The 19,185-nt window shown below is 39.1% G+C and overlaps 1 protein-coding gene across 2 annotated transcripts in view; it reads right to left on the bottom strand.

Annotated features, from left to right (window-relative positions):
- The window catches only part of PRKAR2A (protein kinase cAMP-dependent type II regulatory subunit alpha), a 111,577-nt gene that overhangs the window by 54,221 nt on the left and 38,171 nt on the right, over nucleotides 1–19,185 (bottom strand). For both annotated transcript variants that reach the window (XM_038566512.1, XM_038566513.1), the window contains exon 2: nucleotides 1,090–1,125. In XM_038566512.1, coding sequence (XP_038422440.1) covers nucleotides 1,090–1,125 — 36 coding nt within the window. The remainder of the gene's footprint in view (nucleotides 1–1,089; nucleotides 1,126–19,185) is intronic.

Below are 19,185 nucleotides of genomic sequence, written 5' to 3'. Positions count from 1 at the left end.
GCAAGAAATGAATACAGCAAATTTAGAATACCAGAAATAATATGTATTTTTAAAAACAGACATTTTCCAAAGAAGACATTTAGATGGCTAACAGACACATGAAAAGGTGCTCAACATTACTTATCACCAAGGAAATGCAAATCAAAACTATAATGAGATACCACCTCATACCTGTCAGAATGGCTAAAATCAACAACATAAGAAACAACAGGTGTTGGCAAGGATGTGGAGAAAGGGGAAACCTTTTGCACTGTTAGTGAGAATGCAAACTGGTACAACACTCTGGAAAACACTATGGAGGTTTCTCAAAAAGCTAAAAATAGAATGACCCTATCATCCAGCAATCACACTACTAGGTATTTACCCAAAGAATACAAGAGTACTAATACAAAAGGAGATGTACACTCTAATATTTATAACAGTATTATCTACAATAGCCAAATCATGGAAATAGCCCAAGTGTCCATCGACTGATGAATAAAGAAATGTGTGAGTGTGTGAGCACATGTGCATGTATAAAATGGAATATTACTCAACCATAAAAAGAATGAAATCTTAACAGTTGCAATGACATGCATGGAGCTAGAAGAGTATAATGCAAAGCAAAATAAGTCAGTCAGAGAAAGACAAATACCACACGATTTCACTCATATATGGAATTTAAGAAACAAAACAAACGAACAAAGTGGGGAAAAAGGGAGAGAGGCAAACCAACAAACAGACTCTTAATTATAGAGAACATAGTGATGATTACTGAAGGGGAGGTGGGGGGGATGGGCTAAATAGGTGACAAGGATTAAGGAGTACACTTGCTGTGATGAACATGGCATAGTGTATGGAAGCATTGAAGGAAAAAAAGTAGTTTTTAGAAGTCATACATATGAACATGGAAAATATTAATGGCATAAATGAGACAAATGTAGTCTCAGAAATCAAAATGAAACAGAATGAAGGAATTACAGATAATTTTTATAATGTTCTATGTATAATGCTAAATTACCTTTTTATTTAAAAGTTGTTTATTTTTATTTAAAATAATCCCATCTTAGAACAGCATTTTAGCAATATGCTATGAAAGAGAATACATACCTGATACTCGCCGATCAAATCTGCTAGGAATTGGAACTGCAAAACAAAGAAGGAACATTTAGTTTGTCATCATGTCACATGACCTAATTTTTAACCATAGAACTAAAAGCACCTTATTACCAAATGTTAGGTCAATTCATACTCTTCTGTAATCAACCACAGGTTGAACCACTGTTGAACATGATCACAAAAGGCAATAAAGGAAGAACTTACGTCTTTGAAAACAAGCTCTTTATAACTTCAATGTACTCAGGGTGGCAATTCCATTTCTGTTTACATCCATGTTCCATCTAACTTGTGTCATATCAAATAAATAAGAACTCTAAATTTATTGGTACTGTTATGATATTAAATAGTTAATTTTCTTCTTTAATATTCTTAAAAAATAATCCCAAGATCTGCTGGACAACATCTAAATTTCATTTTAAAATAACTGAATGGGCAGCCCAGGTGGCTCAGTAGTTTAGCGCCGCCTTCAGCCCAGGGTGTGATCCTGGAGAGCTGGGATCAAGTCCCATGTTGGGGCCCCTCATGGAACCTGCTTCTCCCTCTGCCTGTGTCTCTGCCTCTCTCTCTCTCTCTCTCTCTCTCTCTCTGTGTGTCTCATGAATAAATAAAATCTTAAAAAAATAACTAAGTATTACACTAAAATGAAAAAGAAATTAACCATTAAGTTATATTCTTCCTCAATATGCCCACAGTTAGTATATTAATCAGAAAAATGTACCACTTGTTTTAGGTTAAAAAAACCACATAAGTTTTATCTTTGCTAATCTCTTCTTCTACTTTTCACCTGTCATTTGTTATGTTTAATGTTATCTAAATTCTCACTACAACTATGTCATTTGAATACAATATTTTTTTAAAAGATTTTATTTATTTATTTTTATTTTATTTATTTATTTATTTTATTTTTTATTTTTTTTTTAAGATTTTATTTATTTATTCATGATAGTCACAGAGAGAGAGAGGCAGAGACACAAGCAGAGGGAGAAGCAGGCTCCATGCACCGGGAGCCCGATGCGGGACTCGATCCCGGGTCTCCAGGATCGCGCCCTGGGCCAAAGGCAGGCGCCAAACCGCTGCGCCACCCAGGGATCCCTTTTATTTATTTTTTAAGTAGACTCCACCCAATGTGGGTTTCAAGCTCATGACCCCAAGATCAAGAGTCACATGCTCCACTGACTGAACCAACGAGACACTCCAAGGTTGTTTTTTTTAACCTTCAGAGCTTAATTTGATTATTTTTATTTAAAAATTTATGTAAAACATGCCTTCTCACCTTCTATAAAAAGAAACTTGATTAGTGAAAAACAAATTGAAGATGGCCCAGAGAGCCAAATTCAACTAATGTGAGGCCTCTGAAACAAAAATAGACCCAGGAAGGAGACAAATGCTCATTCACCATAAGAGGACTAGAATTATCGTTTTGTATAGCATCGGGTAAAATGTTAGGAACAAATAGGCAAGAATACAAAAGAAAAACCCCAGCCATTATTGATAGGAAGTACCTACAACAGTTCCTCTTACTACTTCCTCAATAAAACTGTGGATCTGTCAAAATTAATCTACCCACCAGCAAAGATGATAAATTCAGTTCAACAGATATAGATAGGGTACCTAGTGCATGGTATGCACTGTAGTAGACAATTTGTTATACACCAGTAAATAAAACAAAGACTCCTAGTTTCATGAAGTTTGCATTCTAGCTTGAGGGGTGTGGGGAGGGTTTCCTCTGATCACTTAAAACACATGTTCCTGTCACTCAGGCAGACAGATGAAATGTGTACCAAATTAAACCCACAACAGAGGCCTCATGGGATTTCCATAATTAAAACCCCACTAAACATTAGTATACAACCTAAAATTATAAAACATACAATGAAACAATTTAGCATGGGTACAATCAGAGGATATTTCAAACAAAGGGTTAGATACCAAGATTATAGAACTATTATAAAATGAGAACAGAATTTTTTTTAAAGATTTTATTTATTTATTCATAAGAGACACAGAGAGAGGCAGAGACATAGGCAGAGGGAGAAGCAGGCTCCCCACAGAGAGCCCAATGTGGGACTCTATACCAGGACTCTGGGATCACGCCCTGAGCCAAAGGCAGACACTCAACTGCTGAGCCACCCAGGCATCAGAAGAATAGAATGCTTAAAACAAAGACATAAAAAACAGAAATCTAAAGTATAAATAAAGGAATAAGATACAACCAAAACAAAATAAAACAGGGGAACTTGAAAAAAATTTGGAACTTGCCATCAGGGAAATACAAATCAAAACTACAATGAGATACCACCTCACACCAGTGAGAATGGGGAAAATTAACAAGGCAGGAAACAACAAATGTTGGAGAGGATGCGGAGAAAAGGGAACCCTCCTGCACTGTTGGTGGGAATGTGAACTGGTGCAGCCACTCTGGAAAACTGTGTGGAGGTTCCTCAAACAGTTAAAAATAGACCTGCCCTACGACCCAGCAATTGCACTGTTGGGGATTTACCCCAAAGATACAAATGCAATGAAACGCCGGGACACCTGCACCCCGATGTTTCTAGCAGCAATGGCCACTATAGCCAAACTGTGGAAGGAGCCTCGGTGTCCAACGAAAGATGAATGGATAAAGAAGATGTGGTTTATGTATACAATGGAATATTACTCAGCTATTAGAAATGACAAATACCCACCATTTGCTTCAACGTGGATGGAACTGGAGGGTATTATGCTGAGTGAAGTAAGTCAGTCGGAGAAGGACAAACATTATATGTTCTCATTCATTTGGGGAATATAAATAATAGTGAAAGGGAAAATAAGGGAAGGGAGAAGAAATGTGTGGGAAATATCAGAAAGGGAGACAGAACGTAAAGACTGCTAACTCTGGGAAACGAACTAGGGGTGGTAGAAGGGGAGGAGGGCGGGGGGTGGGAGTGAATGGGTGACGGGCACTGGGTGTTATTCTGTATGTTAGTAAATTGAACACCAATAAAAAAAAAAAAAAATTAAAACCCAAAAAAAAAAAAAAAAAATTTGGAACTTCTAGGAAAAGAGTAACACATTGAAATTTTAAAAACTATGATGCAAAGCACCCTGTCTGGGTACATAAAATCTAAAAGTGCTTGAAAAATCACTGTAAAACATCACTACCAACAATTTATTACAATAATAATGATTTAAATGTATAGACGCAAATCAAAAGGAAAATGAGAAAATAGCTTGAGATGAATGAAAACAAAAACACAATATGCCAAAACTTATGGGATATACTGAAAGTAGTGCAAGAGGGAAATTTACAGCTTACAAATGCCTACGTTTAAAAAGAAGAAAAGCCTCAAAATAATAAGTTAATTACACACCTTAAGGAAGTAGGGGAAAAAGGGCAAACTAAATCCTGAAGCAGCAAAAATAAAGAAATTCAGAGGGGAGAGAAAGTACAAAATAGAGCACTGAAAAAAAAATCAGTGAAACTAAAAGTTGATTCTTTGAAAAGATCAACAAAATCAGTAAACTGTTAGCTAGACTGACAAAGAAAAAAAGAAAATTCTTTTTTTTTTTTAAGATTTTATTTATTTATTCATGAGAGACACAGAAAGAGAAAGAGAGAGAGAGAGAGAGAGAGAGGCAGAGAGAGAAGCAGGCTCCATGCAGGGAGCCCGACACAGGACTCGATCCTGGGTCTCCTGGACCAGGCCATGGGCCAAAGGCAGCACTAAACCGCTGAGCCACCCAGGCTGCCCAGAAAAAAGAAAATTCAAATTACTAAAATTAAAGTAGGGACATTACAATGGAATACACAGAAATAAAACAGATTATAAGAGATATTATGAAAAACAGTATTTCAACAAATTGGATAACCTAGATGAAACATGAAAATATTCATTATGAATATAGACACAAAAATCCTCCAAAAAATACTAGTACACAAAACCTAGCAATATACTTATTGTAAAGATTTTATTTTTTAAAAAGATTTTATTTATTTATTTATGACAGAGAGAGACAGAGAGAGAGAGAGGGAGAGACATAGGCAGAGGGGAGAAGCAGGCTCCATGCAAGAGCCCAACGCAGGACTTGATCCTGGGACTCCGGGATCATGCTCTGAGTGGAAGGCAGATGCTCAACTGCTGAGCCACCCAGGCATCCCTAAAGATTTTATTTTTATTTATTTGAGAGAGAGCAAGAGCAAGAGCATGATGCAGGGAAGGGCAGAGGGAGAGGGATAAGCAGACTCCCACTGAGCAGGGAGCCCGATGCAGAACACAATCCCAGGACCCTGAGATTATGACCTAAGCTGAAGGCAGATGCTTAAATGACTGAACCACCCAGATGCCCCCAAACCCGGCAACATATTAAAGTGATTATACACCATGACCAAGTGGGATTTATCCCAGGAATCCCAGGGTGGTTCAAAATAAGAGTATCAAGCAATATACACCACATTAATAGAACAAAGTTGGGGGGGGACTACATCATCATCTCACTGATGCACAAAAAGCATTTGACAACACATTCTTTCATGATAAAATGGGAATTATAAGGGAATTTTGTCAGCATGAAAAAGGCACATATGAAAAACCCACAGCTAACACCAACTCAATGGTAAAAGATTGTAAGCTTTCTCCTTAAGATCAGAAACAAGGCAAAATGTCTGTTTTGCTGCTTCTACTGAATATATTACTGAAAGTTTTGGCCAGAACAATTAGGAAAGAAAAAAATAAATAAAAGTAATCCGGGGTGCCTGGGTGGCTCAGTTGGTTAAATGTCTCCCTTCAGTTCAGGTCAACTCAGGGTCCTGGAATAGGGGCCTTTATGGGTCTCTCTGCTCAGTCTGCTTCTCCTTCTCCCTCTGCCCCTCTCCCCTGCTCTCTCTCTCTCAAACAAATAAATAAAATCTTAAAAAAAACCCAAAGATTAAAAAACAAGAATATATAATAAAGGTTGGTAAGGATATGAAGGAATGGAATCCTTTTGCACTGTTGGTCAAAATATAAAATCATGCAGCTGCTGTGTAAAATAGTATGGCAGCTCCTCAAAAGATTAAAAATGAATTATCATATCCAGCAATTCCACTTCTGGGTATATGTCCCAAAAGAACTGAAAGCAGGATCTCAAAGAGATATTACAGTATACCCACATATATAGCCAAAAGGTAGAAGCAACCCAAGTACCCACTAATAAAAAAAATATGGTATACATACAATGGGATATTATTCAGTTTTTAAAATGAAGGAAATTGTGAAACTTGTTACAAGTTTAGATGAATGAATCTTGAAAACATTATGCTAAATGAGGTCAGCTACATAAGTGATTCCACTTATATTAAGTACCTAGAATAGTCAAATTCATAGAAATAGAGAGCAAAACAGTGGTTGCTAGGGGTTGGGGGAAGGGAGGAGGAGATATTGTTTAATGGGTACAGAGTTTCAGTTTTGCAATATGCAAAGATGTCCAGAGATAGGCAATGGTGATTGTTATGAATGTACTCAATGGCAATAAACTACAACTTTAAAATGGTAAATTTTATGTTATGTGTATCTGTCTACAATTAAGAAAAATTAAATATATGTAAAGCAAAAATTGACACTACAATGTGTGTGTGCATGTGCATGTGTATATAAACAGGAAGAGAGAGATAAAAGAAGTGAAGCATGGCAAAATATTAACAACTGGAGTTTACCGGTTCTTCCAACTTTTTAACAGAGTTGACATTTTTCTAATGAATATTTTTATTTATTTATTTATTTGAGAGAGAAAGAGAGAGAGAGACAAAGAGAAAGCACACTTGTGCGTGAGCAGGGAGAGGGACAGAGGGGGAGTGGGAGCCTGACATGCAGCTCTATCTCAGGACCCTGAGATCATGACCTGAACCAAAATCAAGATCTGGAGGCTTAACTAACTGAGCCACTCAGGAACCCCTATTTATTTACTTTTTAAGTAGGCTCCATACCCAGCACAGGGCGGGGTGGGGTGGGGCCTGAACTTACTTGACCCTGAGATCAAGACCTGAGCTGAGATGAGATAAAGAACTGGACAATCAGGGGTGCCTGGGTGGCGCAGTGGTTTAGCGCCTGCCTTTGGCCCAGGGTGAGATCCTGGAGACCTGGGATCGAGTCCCACGTCGGGCTTCCGGTGCATGGAGCTTGCTTCTCCCTCTCCCTCTGCCTGTATCTCTGCTTCTCTCTCTCTCTGTATCCTAGATAAATAATTTTTTTTTTTTTTAGATAAATAAATTTAAAAAAATTAAAAAAAAAAAGAACTGGACAATCAAATGCGCTTCTCTAGTGAATATTTTAAAAATCAATAAATGTAGGGCCTCAAGTTAAACATGATAAACTTTCATTTTTTTAAAAGATTTTACTTATTTGAGAGAGAGCACACAAGCAGGGGGAGGGGCAGAGCGAGAGGGAGAGATACAAGCAGACTCTGCTGAGCAAGGAGCCCCACAAAGGGCTGAATCATAGGATCCTGAGATCGTGTCCTGAGCTGGAGTTAGATGCTTAACCAACTGAGACACCCAGGTGCCCCAAACTTTCATTTTTTGTTAATTTCATTTTAGGGCACCTAAATGGCACCGGGTGGCTCAGCCGGTTAAGCGTCTGCCTTAGGCTCAGGTCATGATCCCAGGGTCCTGGGATGGAGCCCCACATTGGGCTCCCTGCTCAGCAGAGGATCTGCTTCTCCCTTGTCTTCTGCCCCTCCTCCATGTTTGTGTTCTCCTTCTTTCTCTCAAATAAATAAATAAAATCTTTAAAAAAACAAATTTCGGGACGCCTGGGTGGCTCAGGGGTTGAGCATCTGCCTTTGGCCCAGGGCATGATCCTGAAGTCCTGGGATTGAGTCCCGCGTCGGGCTCCCTGCATGGAGTCCACTTCTCCCTCTGCCTCTCTGTGTTTCTCATTAATAAATAAATAAAATCTTTAAAAAATAAAATAAACAAACAAATTTCATTTTTATTGTTGTCAAATCATATTTTTATATAACCAATTCAAAGTAAACTACATGCATCCATAGTCTTTTTTCCCCAATTTTTAAATTTCTGTGATTTCATTAAAGTATATGTATATTTACATGCTCAATTCACATAAAACTTATGTTGTATAGTTTATCTGTACATGTATTTTTTTAGCTCTTAAAATTTTTTAAAGATTTTATTTGTTTATTTGATAGAGATAGAGCAGGGGGGGTGGGGGACAGGCAGAGTGAGAGGGAAAGAGTCTTAAGCAGACTCCGCACTGAGCCTGACATGGGGCTTGATCCCAGGACCCTGAAAACATGACCTGAATTGAAATCAAGAGTCAGGGATCCCTGGGTGGCGCAGCGGTTTGGCGCCTGCCTTTGGCCCAGGGCACGATCCTGGAGACCCGGGATCAAATCCCACGTCGGGCTCCCGGTGCATGGAGCCTGCTTCTCCCTCTGCCTGTGTCTCTGCGTCTCTCTCTCTCTCTCTCTCTCTCTCTCTGTGTGACTATCATAAATAAATAAAAATTTTAAAAAATTAAAAAAAAGAAAAAGAAATCAAGAGTCAGCGGCACCTGGGTTAGTCAGTGGCTCAGGTCATGATCCCATGATCCCCAGGGTCCTGGGTTCAAGTCCCACATCAGGCTCCCCACAGGGACCCTGCTTCTCCCTCTGCCTATGTATTTGCCTCTCTGTTTCTCTCATAAATCAATCAATCAATCAATCAATCAATCAATCAATCAATCAAGAGTTGGAGGCTTAAATGACTGCACCACTCAGGCACCCCTATATGTGTATTTTTAAAATTTGTTTAGGTTGGGGGCCTGGGTGGTGTAGTTGGTTAAACATCTGACTCTTGATTTCGGCTCAAGTCATGATCCTGGGGTCGAGCCTTGTGTTGGCTCCCTGCTCAGCCGGGAGTCTGCTTGTCTCCCTCTCCCTCCACCCTTCCCCCTGCTCTCTTTCTCTCTTAAATAAGCAAATATTTAAATTAATTTTTTTAAAAAAAGGAATTCCAGGGGCACCTGGGTGGCTCAGTGGGTTGAGTGTCTGCCTTCAGCTCAGGTCATGATCTCAGGGTCCTGAGATTAAGCCCCACGTTGGGCTACCTGCTCAGCAGGAAGTCTGTTTCTCCCTCTCCCCCTCTGCTTGTGCTCTCTCTCTCTCAAATAAATAAATAAAATCTTAAAAAAAAAAGTATTCAATTCAATCAATGGCTTTTAGTATATTCACAGAATTATGCCTCTATCACTACAATCAATTTTAGAGTATTTTCACTACTTGAAATAGAAATCTCAAACCCATCAGCATTCACTCCCCATTTTCCCTAATGCCCTTAGCCCTAGACAACCACTAATTTATTTTCTGTCTCCATAGATTTGCCTATTCTGGACATTTCAAATAAACAGAATGCAATATGTAGCATGTATCAGTACTTCATTTTTTTGTTGACAAAAAAATATTCCATTGCCTGGATATACACAGTTTGTTTATTCATTCATCAGGTGACAGACATTTGGTTTTCTTTTCACTTTGGGGCTATTAGGAATAATAGCTGCTATGAACGTTTTATGTGGATATTTGTTTTCATTTTTCTTAGGTATATATGTAACAGTAGAACTGCTGGGTCATATGGTAATTCTATGTTTAACCTTTTGAGAAACTGCCAGACTGCTTTCCAAAGCTGCTGCACCATTTTACATTCCCATCAGTTCATGAGGGTTCCAATTTTTCCACACCCTAACCAACACTTGTTATTACATCTTCTTTTTAAGATTTATTTATTTTTGAAAGAGAGAGAGCACGCACACAAGCAGGGAGAGGACAAGCAGACTCTGTGCTGAGCCAGGGCCCAACATGAGGCTTGATCCCACAAACCTGAGATCATGACCTGAGCTGAAACCCAGAGCTGGACACTTAACTTACTAAGCCACTGAGGCACCTGATTAGAGTAACAAGGGGGAGCTTATCACAGCCTTTATTTGATTCCTTTTTTTTTTTTTTAAGATTTCATTTATTTATTCATGAGAGACACAGAGAGATGCAGAGAGAGAGAGGCAGAGACACAGGCAGAGGGAGAAGCAGGCTCCATGCAGGGAGCCTGATGTGGGACTTGATCCTAGGCCTCCAGGATCATGCCCTGGGCTGAAGGCAGTGCTAAACCGCTGAGCCACCTGGGCTGCCCACGGCTTTGATTTGATTCCTAATGACTAATGTAAATTGTTTTATTACTACCAAAAATCCTTATTTTTCAAGAGCTATCACTATCATCTTTAAAAAATCATCTCTGCCTCTCTGAGTTCTGATGTTGAAAACAATTCTCAAGTCCACAATCAGTAAAAACCAGTCTGGACTTCACAATCATTGTTCTCTTGCTGGTCTTAGATCTTTTGAAAAAACGATCATCTGTTGGGGATCCCTGGGTGACTCAGCGGTTTAGCACCTGCCTTTGGCCCAGAGTGTGATCCTGGGGTCCCAGGATCAAGGGCTCCCTGCATGAAGCCTGCTTCTCCCCCTGCCTGTGTCTCTGCCTCTTCATGTCTCTCATGAATAAATAAAATATTAAAAAAAAAGATCATCTGTTAACAAGCAGAAAATATCTTTAATCATAAAGAATAACTTACAATTTTTGTTTATCTATCAGTGAAGACATCTGCATAGGCATAATCATTACCACCTGTTAGGTAAAGACTTTTCCTGGACATATTCTTTTGCCTTGAAAAATGTATCACATACCCAATAGGATGTGAAGATGTAACAAAACCCACCACCCAGCAAGTAAACATAACTCACCATAATAAAAAACAGTAGTTGTTCAATTGTCAATCGGTTCTGCTATCATTTCTTTCCATTCCTCAATCACTAGTATTAATGTGCATGCTATTTAAAACTCCAGAGCAAAACTGCAAAGACAGCCTTTAAGACATATCTGTAAACCTGAAGCCCAACAGAATCAGATCTGATTCTACATTACCAATCTTTGTATGATAGTGATCTACGTCTGCATTATATCTCCCACTCAAACCATACCAAAATACTTGTAATTAAGATAAACAGTTTAGGAAACAGCCTTGGAAATTTAAAAAAATCTAATGAAGGTCTAATTAGATAAAAGGTTCTTTGTCATATAATATTGATCAGTTGAAGATTATGTGAAAGCAGAAAAAGCACCATATAGTTCTTTCATTAATCTTCTTCAATTTCTTCTGCCTAATTAAATAGTCCTTTTTAAGTGGAATTTCTATATAATATCAACAAATATCCTTCCTCAACACTAAAAATCCACTTGGGTTGATACTAAACCTAACTGCCGACTAAATAAAAAAAATGAAATGAGGAAAAAGGACATCCAAAATTTTGGCCTGGATATCACCAATATGGAGAATAAAAAAATTCTGAGACTAGTGGCACCAAAAATTGAGTCAGATAAGGCTGTAGATGTGCTCTTTTTACAGACATTATCTATTTAACCTTTTTTTTTCTTGAGAAATTGTATCAACAAGAAGTTTCATTTCTTTTTCATTTAAAAGAAAATATTTACATGGGATCAGCTTTTCAAAAAGTATTAGTTGGGGATCCCTGGGTGGCGCAGCGGTTTGGCGCCTGCCTTTAGCCCAGGACGCGATCCTGGAGACCCGGGATCGAATCCCACGTCCGGCTCCCGGTGCATGGAGCCTGCTTCTCCCTCCTCCTGTGTCTCTGCCTCTCTCTCTCTCTCTCTCTCTCTCTCTCTGTGTGACTATCATAAATAAATAAAAAAAATTAAAAAAAAAACAAAAAAGTATTAGTTTTTTTTTTCAAAAAGTATTAGTTTATAACTTTTTCTTTTTCTTTCTTTCTTTTTTTTTTTTTTTTACTTTTGTGCTTGATTTCATCTTACTTCTAGGGAGTGAAACTATAACACATTTAATGATCTAAACTAAAAGACGCCAACCCCAAAGGCAGCAGAGTCTAAAACAGGAAAAGTTGGGTTATCTTTATTTTCTTCATTGTGTGGCCTATGAAAACTGTACATTCTTCAGAAATTTCTAAATCAAAACAACACATCCAATTCAGATAAATTCTTTAATCTGAAATTGATTTGCCTTTCCCATCTAGTGGGGTGAGGAGAGGTCTAAAAAGTATCAATGCTGACCACCTATAGAAATTAGATAACATGGGGCAGCCTGGGTGGCTCAGGCTGTTTAATGCCACCTTCAGCCCAGGGCGTGATCCTGCAGACTCGGGATCGAGTCCCACAACGGGCTTCCTGCATGGAGCCTGCTTCTCCCTCTGCCTGTGTTTGTATCTCTGCCTCTTTCTCTCTCTCTCTCTCTCTCTCTCTCTCTCATGAACAAATAAAATCTTTTTAAAAAATTAGGTAACATGAAAAAGATGGTAACTTTTTTTTCATAATGAGACTTTAACTTCATAAAAGATACAAAATAAACATATGTTTCTAAGCTCTAAGGTTAGCAAATACAGAAATAAATCATCTTAATGACCCAGACAGTTTGGTACAGAATGTAGATCCATACAAGGGGTAATAAAGCTTTTTCCTGAGTGGAACTCAAAACTGATGCAGGTGGGCCACGTTATTCACTCACCAAGAGGCTGGCAGGTCACCATCATCACCCTCTGCCCCTTCCTCATTCTATCTGACCTCCTATACACCTGACATAGTTGACTAGCCTCTTTCCAGTGGCTTGGCCAAAACGTTGTTCATTTCTCCTCCTACCTTTCTGGTTTCACTGGTACTCTCACTGCAGCCCTTCTTGTTGAAAAGCCCCAGGCTTCCTTCTTGGGCCATCTTCTCTGCACAACTTTTATAGCAATCTCAATTTCCCACTACTGGGATCCCTGGGTGGCGCAGCGGTTTGGCGCCTGCCTTTGGCCCAGGGCGCAATCCTGGAGACCCGGGATCGAATCCCACATCAGGCTCCTGGTGCATGGAGCCTGCCTCTCCCTCTGCCTATGTCTCTGCCTCTCTCCCTTTCTCTCTCTGTGACTATCATAAATTAAAAAAAAAAAAAAAAATTTCCCACTACTACTATTACTACTACTACTACTGCTGCTGCTGCTACTGCTACTACTACTACTACAACACACATCTCAGATCCATTTCTATACTCCTACATTGTTCCTAAGTTCCAAACTTCTATTTCTTTATTGCCTCTGGAGGTTTGTACTTGAATGGCCAAAGCCAAATCTGGTCTCCCCGTCATCATCACCATTGAAGCCTATCTGTACTTCCGCCCTCTACACCCTTCCTCCATCCCCACACACATGCAACTGGGCATCAAGACTTAATTGAATCTGCTCTTGAAATTCATGTCCACTCTCAATGCTTCCTCTGGCCTCAACTTAAAATACCACCAGGAGTACCTAGGTGGCTCAGTCAGTAAGTGACTGCCTTCTGCTCTGGTCGTGATCTCGGGGTCCTAAGATGGAATCCCAACATCAGGCTCCCTGCTCAGTGGGGAGTCTGCTTCTCCCTCGGCCCCTCCCCCAACTCGTGTTCTTTCTCTCTCTCTCTCTCAAATACATACATAAATAAATAAATTTATTATTTATTATTTTTTTAATACATTTTTTTTTTAATTTGAAAGTGGGATGCTTGGATGGCTCAGGTGTCCATCCCGGGATCCGGGATTGAGTTCTGCATTGGGGTCCTTGCTGGGGGTGGGGTGGGGGGAACGACTGCTTCTCCCTCTGCCTGTGTCTCTGCCTCTCTCGCTCTGTGTCTCTCATGAATAAAATCTTTATTTTTTTAAAAAAGATTTTATTTATTCATTCACGAGAGACACACAGAGAGAGGCAGAGACCTAGGCAGAAGGAAAAGAAGCAGACTCCATGCAAGGAAGCTGATGTGGGACTCAAGCCAGGGACTCCAGGATCACACCCTGAGCCAACGGCAGACTCAACCACTGAGCCACACAGGTGTCCCAATTTCAATACTCAGTCATAAATTACAACCTGAAGGCTAAAAAAGCACTGTTCCAGAATGCATGGCAACCTTTCTCACATCAACAAAGAAGCGGTAAATACTTCATTGCCTCTGCTATTGTTAATGAGCCTTCTCAAGATGTCCTTTCCTTCTGTCTTGTCAGATTAAAGATGGCAAGAACACTCTAATGTTGAAATATTATATAGTAGTTTTTGAGGTAATTAATTCAAGATTTTACCTATTTTGTCTAGATACTGTATCAGGAGATAGATAAATAAAAACAAATTCCTTAATCAATATAATTTATATTCTAGTGGGAGAAACAAACAAGAAATAGACATGTGGCATCAGGAATAAGTGAGAGAAAGAAAAGCAAAGGAAGGAAGTAGAATAAAGGAAATGTATCAGAGATTGCTCTGAGCTCACTAAATTATATTTTCCTTTCCTACTGGACAACACAGCTAGACTGTTATCTAGCCTCTCTGATAGTCAGGGACAATATTGAACCATTCTGGCTAATGGAACACTGGTGATTGATGTTGCCAACTCCAGCTTGACCCCTCAAAATCCTTCAATGGGATCCTCTATGTTCTCTTCCCTCCTCATTCAACCAGTTGCAGAGTCAGCAGAAGACTGAGTCTCCAGAGAAGCCCTTTTCAACCAGAGTTTCCTGAGAGAATTAAGCCCTTAATAAACAAAGATACAAATGACTAATTCCTCAGTTGTCCCAAGGATGGCATATAATTAGTACCACTACAGAATCACGAGAAATTAACTTGTTGCATGCAATAGATGTCTTAAAGCATTAGGGCTTAATTATTTCCCAACTTTCAGGTGAAAGGGCTACTCTAGGGGAGTAAGGAGCCTGGATCTCTGAATGTGTGGGGAGCAGAGGCCCAGTTCTCTGGAAGCATATTAAACTGTGACCTGAGCAAGAAAAAAACAAAATAAAACAAAACTCTGTACTTAACAAGATAAATAATGATAATACTAGATTGGGGCACCTGGGTGGCTCAGTCTGTTAAGCGTCTGCCTTTGGCTCAAGTCATGATCTCAGGGTCCTGGGATCAAGCCCTGCATTGGGCTCCCTGCTCAGTGGGGAGTATGCCTCTCTCTCTTCATTTGCCTCTCCCCTAGATCATGCTCTTTCCTGCGCTCTCTCTCAAATAAATAAATAAATAAATACAATCTTTTTAAAAAATGATAGTACTGAATTATAACTTATAGAAGAATGAATACAAACTGACATGTATTAATAATATAATAAAGACATACATAAGACAGGAAATTTTTTTCTTAGAGTAAAATTCTGACCAGTAAATGAGAAAGGAGTGATGCAAAATTTTTTAAATTACCATTTGGCAAGCATCATAGTAAATAACTGTTTAAGGCAAGAATCATCAATAGATACTAAAACTAAAAAGCACAAGGAGAAACAGTATCTTTACAGACTCAAAGTATCTCCTGAAAAGATACCAACTAATTAGAAAATAATGGTAACTTCACCATAGAGTAACCTAGCTAGACACATTCTTAACCAAGTGATTAAAGCTGACACCACCAGTAATAGGACCAAAAAGATACCTTGTGTCTTCTGATGTAATGCACTGAAAAAGACATGGCACTTACTAAAAATTTATAACCTGGATTTAATCAAGAAGAAATAAGAGACAAACTCAAGTCAAAGGATATTTTATAAAATACATGATCAGCACTCTTCAGAAGTGTCGAAGTCATGAAGGATTTATATTGTTCATTTCAAAGGAGATTAAGGAGACCTGATAACTAATGCAACATTTGATCCTGGATAAGACTCTGAGTCAGAAAAAAGGTCTTATATTATAAAGAACACTACTAGGACAGCTGATAAAAACTGAACATCTGTAGATTAGATATTAGGTACTAGTATTTTTTTTATTAGGTACTAGTATTATATCAAAGTTATTTCCTATATTTTGATGATTATATTGTGGTTATGTAAGAGAATATCATCTCTCCCTTTTAATTTTTTATTTACTTATTTTTTAAAGATTTTATTTATTTACCCATGAGAGACACAGAGAGAGAGAGAGACAGAGACAGAGATACAGACAGAGGGAGAAGCAGGCTCCATTGCAGGGAGCCCAACGTGGGACTCGATCCCAGGTCTCCAGGATCATGCCCTGGACTGAAGGCGGCGCTAAACTGCTGAGCCACCTGGGCTGCCCCCATCTCTCCATTTTTAAAAGAAACACACTTAAATATTTTGAAATATAGGGGCATCGGGGCACGTGGGTGGCTCAGTCGGTTAAGTGTCAACTCGGTTTTGGCTCAGGTCGTGATCTTAGAGTGGAGAGATCGAGCCCCACATCAGACCTTCCCTCTGCCCCTCGCGTTCATGCCCTTTCTCTCTGTATCTCTCTAAAATAAATAAATAAATCTTAAGGAAAAAAGGAAATAAAAGGGCATCATGCCTGCAATAACTGTCTTTTAAATGTTTATATCAATCATATTATTTTATATGAACTTTTATTTCAATATTGCTTTAAAATATCTATCTTGATTCCTGAGTTTTTCGGTACCCACTCAAATTTTGTGCCCAAGGCAAATGCCTCATTCTCCTCATGTGAGTTCCAGCCCTACTATTAGAATTCAGGGGGGGAAAAACCATGTGTGCATAACACAGAAAAAGAATATGACAAAGCAAATGTGGCAAAATGTTAGTTAACATTTGAGAATGTGGATATAAGAATTCTCTGTTCTATCTGCAACTTTTCTAGAAGTCTGAAATTATTTCAAAAGAAGTTAAAAAATGAGTTCTGAATGAAAACATGGATATATGGAAAATTAAAAAATATGTTTATTTCCAAGAAAATGGTTAAGCAGATCCATGACTGATTACAAAGCCTTCAAAAATCATGTTTTTGGGAGGGGCACCTGGCTGCTCAGTCAGTGGAGCATGTGACTCTTGATCTCCAGGTTGTGAGTTCAAGCCCGCACTGGATGTAGAAGTTACTTAGAAATGAAATCTTTAAATAAAATTATAGACCCACAACTATATGGTTAACTAATCTTTGACAAGGCAGGAAAAGAATATCCAATGGAAAAAAAGACAGTCTTCAACAAATGGTATTGGGAAAACTGAACAGCTACATGCAGAAGAATGAAACTGGGAAACTTTCTTATACCATACATAAAAATAAATTCAAAATGGATGAAAGACCTAAATATGAAACAGGATATCATCAAAATCCTAGAGGAGAATACAGACCTCTTTGACCTCAGCCACAGCAACTTATTAGATATGTCACCAGAGGCAAGGGAAACAAAAGCAAAAATGAATTACTGGGACTTCATCAAGATAAAAAGCTTCTGCACAGAGAAGGAAACAGTTGACAAAAACTAAAAGGCAACCTATGGAATGAGAGAATATATCTGCAAACAACATGTCTGAATATACTAATATAAAGGTTAGTATCCAAAATCTACAAATAACAAACTTAACACCCAAAAAATAAATAATTCAGTTAAGAAATGGGCAGGAAACATGAATAGACACTTTTCCAAAGAAGACATCCCTATGGCTAACAGACACACAAAAAGACGTTCAACATCACCCATCATCAGGGAAACGCAAATGAGAATCACAATGAGATACTACCTCACACCTGTCAGAATGGCTAAAATTAACAATACAAGAAGCAGCAGGTGTTGGTGAGGGTGCAGAGAAAGAGGAACCCTCTTGCACTGTTAGTGGGAATGCAAACTGGTGCAGCCACTCTGGAGAAGTTTTGAGGTTCCTCAAAAAGTTAAAAATAGAACTACCCTAGGGCACCTGGGTGGGACAGTCAGTAAAGCATCTGCTTTCAGCTCAGGTCATGATCCTGAGGTCCTGGAATTGAGCCCCGTGTTGGGCTTCCTCCTAAGCAGGGAGCCTGCTTCTCCCTCTGCCTCTGCCCTTTTCCCCTAGCCCAGTTTGTGTTCTCTCAAATAAAGTTAAAAACAACAACAACAACTACCCTACAACCAAAGAATTGTACTAGGTATTTACCTAAAGGATACAAAAATATAGATTCAAAGGGGTGTGTGGAACCAGATGTTTACAGCAGCATTATCAACAATAGCAAACTATGGAGGGAGCCGCCGAAATGTCCATCCACTGATGAATGGATAAGATGTAGTATAGAGGTGCCTGGGTGGCTCAGTTGGGCATCTGCCTTTGGCTCAGGTGATGATCTCAGGGTTCTGGGATCGAGCTCTGCATTGGGCTCCCTGCTTAGTGGGGAGCCTTGCTTCTTTCTCTCCACCCTCCACACCCGCTCATGCTCGCTCTCAAATAAATAAAATCTTTTTTTAAAAATGTGGTATATATACACAATGGAATATTACTCAGCCATCAAAAATAATGAAATCTTGCCACTTGCAACAACCTGGATGGAGCTAGAGTGTATTATGCTAAGTTAAATAAATCAGAAAAAGACAAATGATCTCACTCATGTGGAATTTAAGAAAGAAAAGAGATGAACATATGGGAAGAAGGGAAAAAAAAGGAGAGAAGGAAACAAGCCATAAATAATTTTTTAAAGACTTATTTATTTAAGAAAGAGAAAGAGCAGTTCAACAGAAGGAGAGGTAAAAGGAAAGGGACAGGGGAAGCAGACTCCTTGTTAAGTGCAGAGCCCAACAAGGGGCTCCATCTCCCAACCTGTAGATCACGACCTAAGCCAAAACCAAGAGTTGGATACTTAAAAAAAAAAAAAAAAAAAAAATTACTTTTGAGAGAGAGAGAGAAGTAGAGGGAGAAGCAGGCTCCATGTCAGGATCCCGACATGGGACTCAATCACAGGTCTCCAGGATCACACCCTGGGCTGAAGGTGGCACTAAACCACTGAGCCACCAGGCTGCCCAAGAGTTGGACACTTAACTGACTGAGCCACCCAGGCGCCTTGCCATACTGACTTTTTTTTTTTTTTTTAAGATTTTATTTATTTGGACAGCCCCAGTGGCGCAGGGGTTTAGTGCCGCCTGCAGCCTGGGGTGTGATCCTGGAGACCCGGGATCGAGTCCCATGTCGGGCTCCCTGCATGGAGCCTGCTTCTCTCTCTGCCTGTGTCTCTGCCTCTCTTTCGCTGTCTCTGAATGAATGAATGAATGAATGAATAAATAAATAAATAAATAAATAAATAAATCTTTTTTTTTTTTTAAGATTTTATTTATTTAAGAGAGAGGCA

The sequence above is a fragment of the Canis lupus genome, chromosome 20 (assembly GCF_011100685.1).
Source record: "Canis lupus familiaris isolate Mischka breed German Shepherd chromosome 20, alternate assembly UU_Cfam_GSD_1.0, whole genome shotgun sequence".
Taxonomy (NCBI): domain Eukaryota; kingdom Metazoa; phylum Chordata; class Mammalia; order Carnivora; family Canidae; genus Canis; species Canis lupus.
The sequence above is the reverse complement of the archived record's forward strand: the minus strand, read 5'-3'. Positions and strand labels throughout refer to the sequence as shown.